Raw genomic sequence first — 17,392 nt, 5'->3', positions numbered from 1 at the left:
CAGCAGGTCTGAGAAATAATATCATTACTGGTGAGGAAGTTGGACATTATGTTGACTGGTATTTTATTTTATTTACCGGTGCATATATAAATTGTCTGCGACAGTGGGAGACTTCATGAGGTAATTTAACATTAAGCTATGTTCTTTTGGCTAGCTTTCACAATTGGGTGAAAGCCAACAACAGTAACTACAGTGGAGGGGAACTATTTGCGTTTTTTGACGAGTGATGGCTATAAGCTGTGTTTGTAAAAATTGTATTTTTATAAAATGAACAACGCTTACAGTAAACCAGCTATCATGGCCGCGGTAACCGACCGACTCTTCCGCCACGTTTTAAACAATGTCGTCATGGTTGCTGTCACACTTAGGCCATAGATAAACGGGGAAGAACGTAATTTTGAATTGAATGTGGTTTTCCATTTAGCTAAGTGAATATTTCAAAATGAATGGCCAGAATACTAAGAAGTCATCATATTTAAATTACTTGGTAAGTTGATTAGGCCATTTACACCCCCTAGCTGTGTCAATATCCACGATATTCCACAGGTTTGAGTTCATAACACTTTTATACGACAATAATTACATTTATCTTTAAAAATGTTCACAAAAGAAAGACCAGACAAGCTTTATATGAATGTATTTTTAATGGAACTATGTTTTATGGTGAATGTATTCTTCCTGAACAGTAGTTTATTGGTTGATAAGGTATTGCTAACGCTATTGCAATAATGTATCCCCACTGCACTAACTTTAGCCAGCTTGCTACTTTACGTTACACCTGATGACACTGACACAAGTCATTTGTGTAAACGTTTAGCTGGACACATTCAGATAACGTGCAGTTATTTAAATAATTCATAGCGTCGTCATGTGTCATTTGCTTCAGCAGGCTTTGGTGGTCTTGCTGACAATCGCTGAGATGGTCAAAGGACAAAATAACTATTTTTGTTTTACTTTGGGAGGCTACTAGCGGCGTGATGATAACATGAAGTTAATTTAGGTTACGAAGTAGATTACGGTGATCTAAACGCAGAGTAAAATTAAAAGATTTGTGAACATCGTGGATATCGGCACGGCTTGGACGCAAACTGACCTATGGAGACAATGGACCAGACCTATCCCTTATATAAATGGTTACCAGAGCAAAAAAAAAAAGTCCATTAACAGTTATTTTTTATCCATTTATGTGTAATGATGAATGTTGAACTTAAAAAAAATGTATATATGTTTGCTGACCGAAGAACATATCACGGGGGATCCCCACAGTGATCATATGAACACTTTCTTGTGTTTGCAAAATTCATGTTTGCAAATCAGATTCTGTCTCATATGTGATCATCATAGAGAAAATGTTTGGTAATTAAATCATTGCAGTCGGTTTCAAACCTTTATCTTTTTTTGATTAATGAAGCTAAATAATTGCCTTAGAATTTGGTGGATTAATTTATGAAATCATTTAAGAATAATTTATGAATGTAATTTACACAACCCTCTCCCTGTTTTTTGTATGTACCACTCAGGGATGCATATGCAAATAGGAAATGACATGAGTATGAACTGGCAAGGTGAACATTATTACAATCTCCAGTGAATTTTAATGTTTGTGTGTGTGTCCATGTGTATGTGGTTTCTCCACAGGCTGGGTTGGTGTAATCTCACAGAGGGCTGCTGTGATGTTCTGGCCTCAGTCTTGCGTTCTCCTCACTCAGAGCTGAGTGATCTGGAGCTGAGAGACAATGAGCTGCAGGATTCAGGAGTGAGAGCGCTCTCTGCTGGACTGGAGGACCCACACTGTAAACTGCAGAGACTGGGGTGAGTACAAACACAAACCCTTCAATCGGGGTTGGAAATGTGCAATTTTTTAAAGGGGCAATAAAAGCAAAATGCAGGGGCGTTTTCAAAATAAATGTGTGAAATTTACATAGTAGCATTTCAGCTTTTTTTAAAAACAGTTCCAGTGACAAACTACTATCATGTGCAATTGGCATCAATATAAGTTAAAGCTACAGGCAGGGGAGGAGGTCTCACAGAATTTTTGATGAAGAAGCGATCCATAGTACCTCTGAGATGGGTAATGCAATGATCACATTTGTTCTATAATGGGGAGGTGCACAGACTTCCTTTCCATTTTCTTTTACAACTATAAACACAAGAAAAAGATCATTCTATTTTACAGTATATAGTAGGCTATAATATAAAATAATATAGTAAAATAATTATATTCTATATTAATAATTATGGCTATGTGTTTGTCACGGAAGTGACGTATTCTGTGATTTCTGCGCAAACATCACATTACATTTTATTCAGCAGACACTTCAAGGTCAAATCAAGGTCATAGAACAAACAACAGAACAGGTCCGATAAGGTCCAATTTGCATAGGATTGGTTATAAAGCAATGAACATAAGTCTAGTGCGCAAGGTAGATAGGCCAGGTCTGTAAGTAATAAGGTCAGGAACTACAGTACTGAGACAAATACACATGTGAAGGTCCTAGATTAAAGTAGATAATACAACACGGGGCTAAAGTCTGAGACTGGTGAAGATAAGTGACAATAGATTAGCAGACTCCCGCAGAGGAGTCAAGGTACAGTGTGAAGAGGTGAGTCTTCAGACTGTGGTAGAAAATGGGCAGTGAGTGAGCAGTTCTTATAGCAATGGGGAGGTTGTTTCACCACTGGGGAGCTAGAGTAGAGAAGCTCTGCAGTCGGGACAAGCGAGAGCCATTCACTCAGCTGGCAGGATGAGCAAGTTGGGCTGGCATTTGGACATTCCTCGGCTGTGTCCCAATCGGTGCTCTTGCCTACTTGCACTGATTCGGAGGTGGTCCCTGTTTTTGGCATCTCTGTGGTTTCCTTGTTTTCGTGCTTTCTGTGATTTTTCTACAGTTTTGTACAGCAACTGTCAACCTTATAGTTCCCTTATATAGACCTACAGGTAAGCATGCTTCTGAACTCGATAACTCATTGTTTAATTAATGTGTGCTTTTAAACCTACACTCCGACCCGTATATTGCATCAATTCCCAGAAGTATCCACTGTAATGTTTCAAATTGGGGATGATTTAGCAGCTAGTCACAGATGAGTTAATCACAGTCCAGTCAAAAACTTCAGCCTGAGTTTAGGGGGCAGCCTATAGCGTAGTGGCTAAAGTGCTTGACTGGGACCAAGAAGGTTGGTGGTTCAAGCCCCAGTGAAGCTGCAATAAGATCTGTGCTGCTGCTGAACCCTTGAGCAAGGCCCTTAGCCCCACATTGATCCCGGGGGATTGGCTCCTGCTTTGTCGAATCAACTGTCAGCTAAATAACTGAGATGTAATGTAATGTTCTGCTAAATTAAAGAGAAACAGCATGCTCTTACTTTCCAAGATAATTAAAAGCCATCCAATACATCAGCCTATTAGTGTGTTTTACTTTTATCCTTGGAGCAGTTTTAAAAAAAAGTTAAAGCGCTTGTTACTGTTGCTACAATTGCTACAGTGCGTTATTTCAATCATTTCCCACTACTGCACCTAAGGTCTTTGGTTTATTTAATAAATGAATCTTAAAAACACTCTGTGATTTCTGGCTCTTTCAGTTTACTGTTATTTTCAACATCTTTGCTGTGACTGCTCCGTGACTTTAGTCCAGCGTTTCCGAACCTTTTTCCTTCAGTGGTGCACTTTCCGCATTTACTGAATCATGTCACACCACTCTTAGAAGCCAGTGACATGGGCTACACTGATGTGATGTCAACAGTAGCCATGAATGTCTCTGGGAGTTTGAATTTCCAGACGATTTTTAGTGACATTTATCTTGGCTTTTGTGAATGGGATTACATTTTTCCCGCAGGATTTTATGAAACTGTTATGACGGTACTATGGACTGCTTTGGTGGTGTGGTTTTACTCTTTTGTGCCAGAGGGCTCTGTCCCTGGCTGTGAGCGGGACACTACCTACACCAAACCGCCATAATTATACGGTGTTTGTGTTTGTTTTTCCTTTTCATATCACATTATCTGTTTCATATCACTATTTCCATAGAGTGCACTAAGTTTGGGGGTGCACACCCGGCTGCTAGCTCACGTTTCCCAGGGCAAACACACGCAACCCATCCACTCCATATTCACACCCTAACAGTTAAATCGCTCATTCAAAATAACACACACAAAAACTTATTTTTTACTTTGTCACCGTTTATTGTTGTCCAGCTGTTAAATGTTGTGGAGCCCTCTGTTTGTTGTTTCTTTAGGTTTGTAATATTTAAAAAAATTAAAGACCATTCGCCATATTTAAAATGCATGGCATGTAATCTAATCTAATGTTGCTTAAATTACGTCTCCTCATTAATTTAATGTTAACCGATGATATTTGAAACTATTTGAAGCCTACGTGAATCACATGACCGCCCAGTGTTTTTACCCTCCATTGACACAACTCTCTCTATTGCTCTGAGGAAATCCAAAAGCAGAAGCCAACACTCTCATTGTTTTTTGGTTACCACTGCGACAGGAAATATGTAAAAGCAAACATGTTCCCTCCACCATTTCCTCGAGGGCCCGCAGGACCCACACCTGAAACCCTTGCTCCCCTCTCGGACCATTCCAGCTCCAGAGGGACCTCTAGTGGTCTTTTTCTGAAGTGCATACAAACAGTGAAAAGGATACAGTATAACTAACAGTGAATGTGTCTTAATAAAACTTAGTGCCTATATTATATATTTCATATTTATGGCTTCCAATCACATTGTTTTCATTGGTTATCACATTAATATGGCTTTTGATATGAGTGCATATTAAATACGTATTACCATTGTGCAAAAGAATGGCCTGTAGGAGGCTCTGCACCAAATGTCCATATTGAATAGCTTTTCCTGAAGAAGTAAGAACCTCTGTGTTCCCAAAGTGTTCCAAAATCGCACTACCCCGAAAAGCATATCTGTTGGCAGTGAAAATATTTACAGTTTTACCATGGGACAAATACCGGGCGCATTTGAGAGCAAAAAAAAAGTTCAGCAGCCTGGGCAAACAAGTGACCCGGAAATCGGGCTGATGAGAAATGAGCAGTTTTCTGTTTTAGCAGAATTTCAGCTACTGCATGAGGAACCAAAAATGGGCGATAAGCAACGATCGATGCAGAAGCCGTTACAGCAGAAGCAGCTGCTGAAATTGATCGCAGACAAGGGGGGAGACCCCTAGCGACAGCATCAAGTTTCTGAGAATAATATGCAACAGGCCTGTTTCGACCATGTTTTTTTGCAGAAGAACAGCAGTCATATAATCAGCCTTCTCATTCATAGTCAAAAGAAAGGGTTTGTTAATGTCAGGAAGGCCCAAAGTCGGGGCTGATGTCAGTTCTCGTTTTAATTTCTGGAAATACAGGTCAGCAGTCTCTGTCCATGTAACCTTATCGTTAGCAGAGAGATTTGGGCCGTGGGTCAAGTAGTCTGGGATCCACTGTCTACAATAACCTGTCATGCCTTTTTTTTTTTGTTTTTGTTTTTACTTTGGAGTTTATGAGAATCGAGAATCGCCTGGATTCTGTCAATTCACAAATATTTTCCTGCTTTAGAAATTTTGTGGCCTAGATATACAACTTCAATCAGGGTGAACTGGAGTTTTTCTTGTTTGACCTTGCGGCCCTGTTACTTGGAATTTTAGCAGAATCTTGAATTGGGAATGTCAACAACATACTGAATTAGTATTTGGAACTGTTTGGAATTCTCCTGCAGAGCAGCAGAGAATACCCTTGTGGTAGTCTAGACCAGGTGTATTGTTTTGTCTTAAACGTAAAAGCAAACCAGAACTGGGAATCAATATCAACCGGCATACTGGAAAAAAAAAAACATTAGCAAGATCGATCACAGTGAAATGTTTTGCATTGCCCGGGACTTGGGCCACACTAGTAGTTTAGGTTAGATACAACTGGAGCACAGTGTTTTTGTTTTTTCTCCAGCAGAATAGTATTGCACAGAGAGTTAGGGCAGGGAACCACAACACCAGCTTTGAACAACGCATGAAAAACAGGGCCAATTCCTTCCTCAGCCTCTGGGCGGAGGGGACATTTGCGTTTACATGGCCTGTACTCTGACTTTAGGGGTAACTTGAAGTAGAGTAGCCCCAGTCATGAGCCCCACATCATATTTGGACATGGCCCACAATTGAGAGGGGATTGCACTCAGTTTTGGGTCTGACACATGCAAATACATGTGTGTCACAAGGCAATGCATGAATGCTGTCAGAGAATCTGGAAACTGGTGTGCATTAACACGCAGAGAGGGAGTCTAGTCCAAACATAATTTAACCCAGGGTCCTGTGCCCTCCCATTTTTTTGTTTGAGGCTTTACACAGAGACACTTGGGGTACGCCTCCCAACATGGTACAAAATGGCTGTTGTGCTGAGCTCAATTGTACAGACAATGCAAAAATCTTATCCTACCAAAAACAATTTAGTACACAATTTTGTTTCACTTCTCCTCATTTCAAAAACTCTACTCCTTCCCTACATGCAGTTTTCTTTTAATTCTCACTGGCTTTTCACCAGTGCCTCATTTCGTCCTGTGTCTGAACAAGGTACTCAAACCCCTTTTTCTTCTGTTCAATACATCTTTTACATCAATCTTCTACACATTCTCAAACCCTCTGCTACGTCCTAGTTCTTCAATCACTGGCATATTTACCTGGTCTTAGCTGTGCCTGGGCATCTGTCCAGATCCCACACATAGAAGTACATTTCAAAGTTTTCTACACTGTTAATTCTACCAATTGTTAAACCGTCATTTGGGCATTCTACAACCAATCCTAATATCTCTGCCAAGCAGGTTTACCAGACATACAGGAGAAAATGTAAATGCATGTTTTAAAATGATAGTAGAACCCGCATTGTTATCCTGAACCAACAAAGGAATTATAAACTTTTCTGTTGTATTACCTCCTCCGGCATCTTGACTGACCATAGTTTTTCCACAAGGTGGAGGCTTTGATCCCCACAATTTAGCTGTTATTACAGAATGACCAGCCCCCATATTTACAATAACTAATGCTCACCTATTCACTTTTAACAACCCGATTGGTAATGAATTTGCAGGCGTTCGATATAGAAAACCCGCGGACTCACCACCCCGTGCATGCGCCCTGCACACCTTCATTGTCCGTTGCAATCCAGTTTGGCTGCCAGGATTTCGGGAAAGCACCAGCGCCCTGTGGCATCTGAGTCCAGCCATTCCATCCGGGGCAGCCACCAGGGTTTTGAATCGTGACATTACCCTGGGGAGCCGTTTCCCAAAGTCCAGTATCCTGTTGCTGAAGCCAGCTCTTTCCGCAAACCGTCCATGAAGCAGTTAGTCAGCTGGGTTCCGTACGGGGTGAGACTGGCATGTTATCTCCAGGTTTCTCCATTCCGCTGTGTGCATCGTATTTTTGTGTAAATCTCTCAAGAACATCGTTAACAGTTTCACCAAACCTTCTCCACCAACCTGACTCGGATCTGCAGGTCCTCACACACGGCCTGCAAATCTGACAGCTTCCAGAGACGAGTTGCAGGACCGTCAGACCCCGGTCTTCCTGACCCACTCTGGGGTTTGGGCATTCTGTGCAGTTCACCCGTGGTGGAAATGACCTTTCCTGTGGAATCTGGGCTTGCTGAGGCTGTTGCCTGACTCTGCTATCCGCAGCCCCACTGCTGGAAAGTGGGGGTCTCGCAGCACTGGACTCTGCTCCTCGGTGGGTGGGTGCAGGGGCAGCTGTGCCGGGTGTTGCTGATAGTGGTCTGGCGGACACGCAGGGTAGTCTAGGTCCAGGTCAATTTTGTATATGCCGGAGAGTTATGCTAAATTTGGATCAAAAGAGCAGTTGAAATGCACAACAGGAGGTAACACTGAATAAAAAAAATTACAAAGAAAGTAATACATTCCAAAAAAAAAATATTTTTTAATTATTCTTTTTTTTTACTGCAGATGTATCTCCTTCTTCCCTCTTAGCCTGCTTTTCCTGTCTTAACATTGTTTCTTTTTTCTTCTTCACAAATCCAAACATATTTCCATTTCCATTTATTTTTACAGTACAAAATGATAATACACTGGTGTGTGGTTGCCGACCCATACTGTCATGCATTATTTTCATAGGACCCGCAAATTCTGGGTCTTGCCTCTTTGAGCTCATGGTTGTTACCTCACCCCACTTCCTTATTATTAATAATTTTCCTTTTCTACTTATTTTAATGCGCAAGTTGTTTTTTTTTTTTCACTTAATTAACTTGATTTTTTTTTCAAGGTGCACCTGATCTAATCAGAGTCTAAAAGACAATTTGTCTCCAATGTCGACACTTTCACACATGCGCGCACAAACACACAGACCCGCTACACAACGCCTCTATCACACTGGCCTGTTTTCAGCTTGCACTCTCATGGACAACAAAACATACCATATTACACAACAAGGTAATTTACTTTAGAGCTCAGTTCTTTTTTTATACGTATTTACTCATAAAGACCAATCAATTCTAATAGTTAACTATTAACTATTACTTCTGTCAGCACTTGGGACCCAGTCCCAGAGTATTAGTGAGAGCATACCGGCTCTAGAGAGCATACCGGCTCTAGAGAGCATACCGGCTCTTGTGTTTGAATCACTCCCTGAGTGATGGGCCCGTCAGCCCCAAGTCAAACGAGGTACCTTTTAGTGATTTACTATGGCCTCACCTGAGTGTTCTTTAGTTTTTTAGGATCGCGTATTGGTTACCCCACACATAAACGTCTCAGAACTGGACCGGATACCATCATCCTTCCCCATAGGCGATTGCTTACAATCCCTTCGTGGGGTGGGTTTTTTGGTTCAAGGGACTATAACCCCTGGCAGTGTACACTGTCTGTCCATGTCACAGACTCCGAGACTGTTCTGTATAGGGAAGAACCACATTAGCCATCCCATCCTCATCGGCAAACTGCGGGGAAAAATTCCCTTTTTAACATGCACAAATAAGATATCTCAGATGAGCAAACAGATCCAGTAAAAACACAATAGCTATTCTTCTATTTTACTTTCGTATTTATTTGCAAAGGCGGCACGGATGGTGCAGTGGGTAGCACTGCCGCCTCACAGCAAGGAGGTCCTGGGTTCGAATCCCCGTCGGCCGGGGCCTCTCTGTGCGGAGTTTGCATGTTCTCCCCGTGTCTGCGTGGGTTTCCTCCGGGTACTCCGGTTTCCTCCCACAGTCCAAAGACATGCACGTTAGGCTGATTGGAGAGTCTAAATTGCCCGTAGGTATGAGTGTGTGAGTGAATGGTGTGTGTGCCCTGAGATAGACTGGCGACCTGTCCAGGGTGTATTCCTGCCTTTCGCCCAATGTATGCTGGGATAGGCTCCAGCCCCCCTGCGACCCTGATCAGGATAAGCGGGTTCAGATAATGGATGGATGGATGGATTTATTTGCAAAGAAATTACAAAGTGAGAAAGCTTACCGGCTTTCTGATTTGAATCAGACATAGTAAGACTCTTATACACACTTTTCCTGAAGGGGGGGCTTTACCAAAACAAAAAGACAAGAAGCTGGCCATGAACATTTATCAGTATTTTGTCTTCTGAATACCCCTTGTTGACCTTGCTGTTAGAGCGGAATGTGCTAGCTACCCCCTTCCAGGAGAAGCAGAGACATTAAGGTCAAAGGCTGTCTGTCTGCTGGGAGAGAGACAGAGAAAAAGACTAGTAAGCACTTAAGTCAGAAAGTGGTCTAATATTAATAAGGATTATCACTAAAAGGTTATTTGTAATCATGTGATTGTCTTTATGTTAACACACATTGTCAATTAAGAAAATTACCCTCACACCACACAATTATATGATGTATTAGATTTGAACGTAATATTTCCAACAGTTGATGGTCGGGTGCATATACAAGATTGCAAACCCTGCACTTTTGTGGAGAACCAACTTGAATTTGGCCTTTCTATAGTGCTAATGCAGCAAGTCAAAAAGGGCTGTGACAATGACATGGTCAGCAGTTTGCATTCATTTGCGTCGTCTAGGCTGTTCCATCAACAAAGAAGAATGTGGAGGACCGACAGGAAAAGCAACCGGACTCGGCTAGGCTTTTCTGGTAAATGGTTGGGATTTATATAGCGCCTTTATCCAAAGCGCTGTACAATTGATGCTTCTCCATTCACCCATTCATACACACATTCACACACCAACGGCGATTGGCTGCCATGCAAGGCGCCGACCAGCTCGTCAGGAGCATTTGGGGGTTAGGTGTCTTGCTCAGGGACACTTTGACACAGCCCGGGCGGGGGATTGAACTGGCAACCCTCCGACTGCCTGACAACTGCTCTTACTGCCTGAGCCATGTCACCCCTTTTCTCATTTGTTTACACACAGTGGGCCTCATTTATCAATATTTTTGCCAATCTGTGTCTAAATTTATGTGTTATGGGAACCAAACTAACAAATTCCACCGGATTTATCAAATGCATAGGCACAGCTTTTTTTCATATCCGCATATGTATGCTGATGAATACCAATCAGTCGTAATCAAAAACTGATGTGCAGGATTAGCATAAATTGATGCCTCTAAAATACCTGAAGGAGTAAGGAATTAAATTTCAGGCAATTTCAAGAGATGGCCGAGAAAAGATTAAAGACGGTTTCAAAATTAAAAATGACTGTCTTCCAAAATTCGGTGTAAACATACTAACATGTAAACATAATTTGTTTGGAATTGGCTTACTTCACTGCGTATATGCCACATGGGACAGGAATAAAAAGGAATGGAGCCAGTGTAAAATGTTCTGCGGTGTCCTAGGTGCTGTATACACACCGGAGCCGTGCTGCGTGCGGAGTAAAATGGGGCTAAGCAGTGGAATGTCAGGGCCGGGGAAGACTAAAGCTTTTGTTACCTCTGTGCTTTCCGTAGTCTGTTTCCTGCTCCATTCACTCATTTGTTTGTTTCACCTGCGCTCCATTTGTTGTCTCCGCCTCCCACTCCTTATATGTACTTCCTTCCTGTCTCTTGTCATTTATTTCACCTGTTCCTTATCTGTTCCCCAGTTCACACACGTGATTCTTGTTTCTACTTGTTAGACCGGTATATGTGCCACAGATGTTTTGTTTGCTCAACGCTAGTTCGCCATACCCTGTATTCTGAGTCCCTGTATTTTCCTGTCCCGGTTCTAGCCTCCTGTACCACGTGCCTTCACCCCTGTTATTCTGTCTGGTCTGCTCTGATTTTGGATTTCCTGTTTTTGATCTCTGCCTGGCTTTGGACTTTGTCTTTTTTTATTTTATTTTTGTGCTTTCGTCTGTGTGGACTTCCTTTCTGTTCTTGAACTCTGCCTGTTATCCGACCACTCTTTTGTGTGCCCTTTATGTACCCGTCTGCCTGGATTTTTGACCATTACCTGTTTCTGGATTGTGTTTTGGATCTGCCCACTGTTCATGAAAGCCTGCCTGTTTTCACCTTCTCCCCGAGTCTGCTCTTGGTTCCTCTGACAGCCGCTTTATTTTCTCTGTGCCTATTTTAACAGCTACAGTAGCCTAAACACAGGTTTCACATCTATTACTCATTATTACTCAACTAAAATCATGTGGCAATTTTGTAAACCGTTTTTGTCGGCCAACAGGTGTGAGAAATGTCGCTCCTTGAACCCAGCAGAGGGCAGTGTTGACTGTGGAATGGTTAAGTGTCCATATTCTAATACAGTCTGGAGGTGGATGCATCATGTTTATTGATATTAGATTATAATGTCGCACATGTTATAACCATATTTGTGCTTGTTAAACATGTACATAATGCTCCCAGGTTAGATAATTATCCCTTTCAGAACCATATCTTCAACTGAAAGTGTGTGCTAACTGTGGCTGTGATAAATTAAGTGTTGAATTCAGTGGCATCCTCTTGTGTTTCCAACCGGACATGTTGCAGTGGGACAGCATGTCTAACCACTTTTAAGAGATAGTGGTGATCTCCTTAAGCCACTACAAGAGTTTTTATGTAAACATCCACAGGACAATATGGCTTTAAAACAGAGAAAATTATCATGAAAAAATCAAACAGAATATATGAAATGCCAGATTCCATAGTTAGGGCCCTATAAATGCTGATTGAATCATAATCATATATTATTCATATCTGAATAATGACTGTTTAAATGTGTTGCATGTCTTATTTCTGCTTAACTTGAGCTGGGGTTACTATGTATAACATGGCCATGTTCCACCTCGATGTGGCCAATAATATGTTGGCCGGTCTCCCGTTGTACAAGATGCGGCTTTAGACGATCTCACACTCCCACACTTAGTGGACATGTTTGTTTCTCCATCAGTCATGAATGACATTGAATCTGCGATTTGTACAGACGTCTTTTTCTGCGATCACCCCAATGAACTGGGCACAGGCAGTTTCATGGCTGTAACGGGTTTACATTTAACCCGTTCCTTTTCATAAGGATGATCTGGGACTTAAGTTTAGTAAACGGTAGCTCTTCTTTGGCTGTATTCTAAGCAGTGTTACATTGTATTATCATTTCTGACTCCTCACTGCTTCGGTTTTCCGCTGCCTGGCGCTGAAACGCTGTGGGGAGGGGGGCTCCTCTGCCAGCCACGCACCTGTCACGCCCAGGACGTGTTTCTTGGAGACATTGTGCTTTTTTAACGTTTCAATTCGGAACGTCGATGCTCCGACAGCAAAAGCACTGTTCCCAGCCATGCTTTGGCCGCACTCTTTGCAATAAATGCAATGCATAATGTTGGCTGTTTTATCATATCTGAGCCGTGGAAATTGGACAGGCCATTCTTTGAGAAAGGCAGTATATTTTGGCCTTTTTGTATGTGGTCTGCTCTGGCTCTGGCTCGGAGTCAGATGAAGATGTTAGGTCAGGATTAGGCATCTTCCCGGGGACAGGGGAGACAGGTGGTGGAGCGGTTACCTCCGCCGATGATGTTGGGTCTGGGCTGGGCCTTTCAGGGCCGGGGACAGGTGTAACGGGCACCGCAGTCACACAGAGACAGACCTGCTAAATGTCAGGCAGACAGATTTTTGGTCGCATGTCGCACTCTGGAGGACTGTCTAAGCTATGACGGGTACGCCTTATTTATAGCAAACTTTATTTACGCATTTTATGGAATTCATATTCAACTCCAGTTTAGCATGAATTAATCAGGATTACCCAAATTAATCACCCATTTTAATGTTGAATCCAGTTGTGTTTTTTATATGATAAATAATTTGAATATTCAATTGGCTTATTAAAATAATTTTGCCACTGTAAATTAAAATAAAATATGAATGAATGGATGGAACAATAAAACCACAAAACTGAAAGCTTTGATCCATCCCTCATTATTTGTGTCAATGCATTTCCGAATGATTCACGGTCAAGTTTGTTTGGCTCACGTTTGATAAATGAGGCAACAGAAATGTACAAGACATGAAGCATGAGAAGGAGTAAAGGTAATTTTTATCCAGTTATTTCACCCATTTTGATAAATGAACAATTGTAAATGCCATTTCAAAGAATGTATTCTTCTCCATAATCTCCACATTTTTACAGTACATAATCCAGAATATCACAGTTCACCCTAATCAAGCCCTTCTCCATTTATAAAGCATTAAAAGCTTGAATGAGGGATTTACAACTCAGGATTTTAAAGTTTTAAATATTTTAAAGAAACTTTTTTGTTGCGAGAGTTTCCAGTTAAATATTTTTCACCTGCAGTTGGAGTCATTTAAAATGAGTGCTAAACTGTGGCATTCCACAGGGAGTCATTCTCCTGTGGAATTCTGTGGATTTCCGCAGTAACAGTTTCATTGGATATGCTGTAGATGGCGATAGTCTAACACAATCAGTCACTGAATACTCCAAGGTCTGTGACGCCTTGAAGGCAGTGGCTTTTAGAACTAGAGAACTAACAGCGGCAGATTGGCAAACTAGCAAGCTCAGTAATGAAGATACAGATAGAAAAACTTCAATCAATATATTAGTATAGAAGTATATATCGTATCGAAGATGTTATTTTGTGTTTGTATTGTGATTATTGTATTTATTTTTTATAATCTTCTCGACCTGTTGCAGTCTGAGGAAAACACAAAGAGAGGTAGGGGGAGGGTGACGGATGGGGCAAAGTGCCATCCAGAAAAGAGTATTCACCCGGACCACGGCATAACGTTCTAGTTTTATTTATGCAGGTATTCAATGGGTGTGTGTGTATGAGTGTGTGTGTGGGGGTATGTGTGTGTGTGAGGTGGCGGGTTGGGTGTGTGTGTGTGCGTGTGTGTGTGTGTGTGTGTGTGAGTGTATATGTGTTTGGGGGGTTTGTGTATGTGTATGTATGTAGAGTACTGTGCAAAATGTTTAACATTCTGTTCAGTAAGATTATTTAAATGAAAGAAAAATGAAAAAAATAATTAAATGAAAGGTCCTAAATAAACACACAATACATTTTTGTAATTTGCCAGAATAGTTAAAAACTTAATAAAATCAATATTTTTTGTGACCACCCTTAAACTGCATCACTTCTCTGAGATCAACGCTGTCCTGAAGTTCTATAAGACAATCAGCAGGGAGGTTGTTCCAAGCATGTTAGAGAACTTGCCACAGTTCTTCTGCAGACTTTGGTTGGCTCCTTGCTCCTGTGTGTGTGTGTGTGTGTGTGTGTGTGTGGGTGTGGGTGTGGGTGTGGGTGTGGGTGTGTATATGTGTTCGGGGGGTTTGTGTATGTGTATGTATGTAGAGTACTGTGCAAAAGTCTTAGGCATCTGTATAACATTCTGTTCAATAAGATTATTTAAATGAAAGAAAAATGAAAAAAATAATTAAATGAAAGGTCCTAAATAAACGCACTATACATTTTACATTACATTTTTGTAATTTGCCAGAATAGTTAAAAACTTAAGAAAATCAATATTTTTTGTGACCACCCTTCGGCGTTAAAACTGCATCACTTCTCTGAGATCAACGCTGTCCTGCAGTTCTATAAGACAATCAGCAGGGAGGTTGTTCCAAGCATGTTGGAGAACTTGCCACAGTTCTTCTGCAGACTTTGGTTGGCTCCTTGCTCCTGACCTCAGACAGCCTTGATCAAGTTTTTAGGTAAAATTACATAGCGTAATTTGTTACTTTTAAAAATTATATTGTGAAATGTCTTTAAAATGATTTATTTTGGAAAATTAATATTTGGATGTGTTCTTTAAACTAACACACACAATAAATAAGCATATATACAATAAAGTGTAGGGTGCCTAAGACTTCTGCACAGTATGTGTGTGTGTGTGTGTGTGTGTGTGTGTGTGTGTGTGTATGCGTGTGTGTGTATGTTAGTGTGTATATGTGTAGGGGGGTCTGTGTATGTTAGTTGACGTTGTGGTGCCTCGGGGTGGATCCTGAGGTGTAGTGGGTGATGTATAAATGCATAGTGTGGTGCCTCGGGGTGGATCCTGAGGTGTAGTGGGTGGGCCCAGCTGAAAACCAGACAAATGAATCTTTTTATCTTTTTCGGGGTAATGGTGATAGCGCCCCCCTCAGGGCAAGGGTAGGGAAAAACGGGAGAAATAAAAGGGGCCGTTCAGGCAAAATCAACTCAAGTTCTTCCCGGACCGGGGTATGCTCCAGAACCTCCTTCCTTCTTCCCTCTTGGGCCATGTCAGGGCTGGGGGGGAAGCACAGAGGTACAGGGTAAGTGCGATTGGGGTTTTATTAGGTTCACGTGTCCGGCGTCAGACTCCGGGTCTTTGGATTTGCCGTCGGGGAAGGTGGGGTCTCCTTCAGGGGCGGTTTGTGGAGTCGGTACGACAGGGTGTAGACGTTCCTCTCTCTTGTCTCTCCCTCTTTTAGGATAGGCGCCGACTGACTCTGTTTGTAGCCTCGACCGCGCCTTAAATCTCTTCCTCTGCTCATTAGAGAAAAGGGCTGCAGCTGGGTTAGTATTTTTCCACCAGGTTCACTCACGTGTGTGTGTGTGTGTGAGTATGTGCATTTCTTTGTGCATTTGTGTGTGTGTGTGTGTGAGTATGTGCATTTGTGTGTGTGTGTGTGTGTGTGTGTTCAGGGTATGTGCATTTGTGTGTGTGTGTGTGTGTGTGTGTGTGTGTGTGTGTCTCTTCACACGGACTGGGAAGAGTCTGACATGGATTACTGAATATATAAACCTAATAGTTTAATTTGTATATAGTCATATAAGAGTTATTGTTCAATATCATTAAAGTGAAGCATCTATCTTTTATGTCAATAATTTGTTTATTCAAGAAACAAGTTATCAACCATATTTTCTGAAGAAATTTCTGTTTAATGGCAGGACAAGTATGTGATGTCGGCATATTTGAACGTAAACTTAACAAAATGCTTAAGAATAAAGGCATGTATTAGAGATTAATTTAACATTTTAAAATGCACCAGAAGCCTCCAAATTGCATCAGAAAATTTTATTTTTGGCCAACTACTTACATTTTGGGGAACACTGTCAATGTTTTGTAAGGTGTGTGACACACACAGCTCTGTTAGTTTATGTGAATGTGCTGTAAGGTGTGTGACACACACAGCTCTGTTAGTTTATGTGAATGTGCTGTAAGGTGTGTGACACACACAGCTCCGTTAGTTTATGTGAATGTGCTGTAAGGTGTGTGACACACACAGCTCTGTTAGTTTATGTGAATGTGCTGTAAGGTGTGTGACACACACAGCTCTGTTAGTTTATGTGAATGTGCTGTAAGGTGTGTGACACACACAGCTCTGTTAGTTTATGTTAATGTGCTGTAAGGTGTGTGACACACACAGCTCTGTTAGTTTATGTGAATGTGCTGTAAGGTGTGTGACACACACAGCTCTGTTAGTTTATGTGAATGTGCTGTAAGGTGTGTGACACACACAGCTCTGTTAGTTTATGTGAATGTGCTGTAAGGTGTGTGACACACACAGCTCTGTTAGTTTATGTGAATGTGCTGTAAGGTGTGTGACACACACAGCTCTGTTAGTTTATGTGAATGTGCTGTAAGGTGTGTGTGTTCTTCTCTCTGCAGGCTGTCAGGCTGTAGAGTCACACAGAGAGGCTGTGATTCTCTGGCTTCAGCTCTGTGTTCAAACCCCTCACACCTGAGAGAGCTGGACCTGAGATACAATCACCCAGGAGTCTCAGGAGTGAGAGTGCTGTCTGCTGCTGAACTGGACACACTCACACTGCTGTAAGTACACACACACACACACACACACACACACACACACACACTCACACTGCTGTAAGTACACACACACACACACACACACACACACACACACACACACACTGCTGTAAGTACACACACCAACACTCACACTGCCATAAGTACACACACACACTGCTGTAAGTATACACACACACACACACACTGCTGTAAGTACACACACACACACACACACACTGCTGTAAGTACACACACACACACACACACTGCTGT

The 17,392-nt window shown here is 41.7% G+C and overlaps 2 protein-coding genes across 2 annotated transcripts in view; both read left to right on the top strand.

Moving 5' to 3' along the window:
• Positions 1 to 17,392, top strand: part of LOC133119286 (NACHT, LRR and PYD domains-containing protein 3-like) — a 152,335-nt gene that overhangs the window by 28,022 nt on the left and 106,921 nt on the right. The window lies entirely within an intron of this gene.
• Positions 1 to 17,392, top strand: part of LOC133119266 (NACHT, LRR and PYD domains-containing protein 3-like) — a 48,039-nt gene that overhangs the window by 23,539 nt on the left and 7,108 nt on the right. Inside the window, exons 7-8 of the mRNA XM_061229794.1 lie at positions 1,639 to 1,812; positions 16,979 to 17,140. Of these exons, the coding sequence (XP_061085778.1) occupies positions 1,639 to 1,812; positions 16,979 to 17,140 (336 nt within the window). The remainder of the gene's footprint in view (positions 1 to 1,638; positions 1,813 to 16,978; positions 17,141 to 17,392) is intronic.

The sequence above is a fragment of the Conger conger genome, chromosome 19 (genome assembly GCF_963514075.1).
Source record: "Conger conger chromosome 19, fConCon1.1, whole genome shotgun sequence".
Taxonomy (NCBI): Eukaryota; Metazoa; Chordata; class Actinopteri; order Anguilliformes; family Congridae; genus Conger; species Conger conger.
The sequence above is the reverse complement of the archived record's forward strand: the minus strand, read 5'-3'. Positions and strand labels throughout refer to the sequence as shown.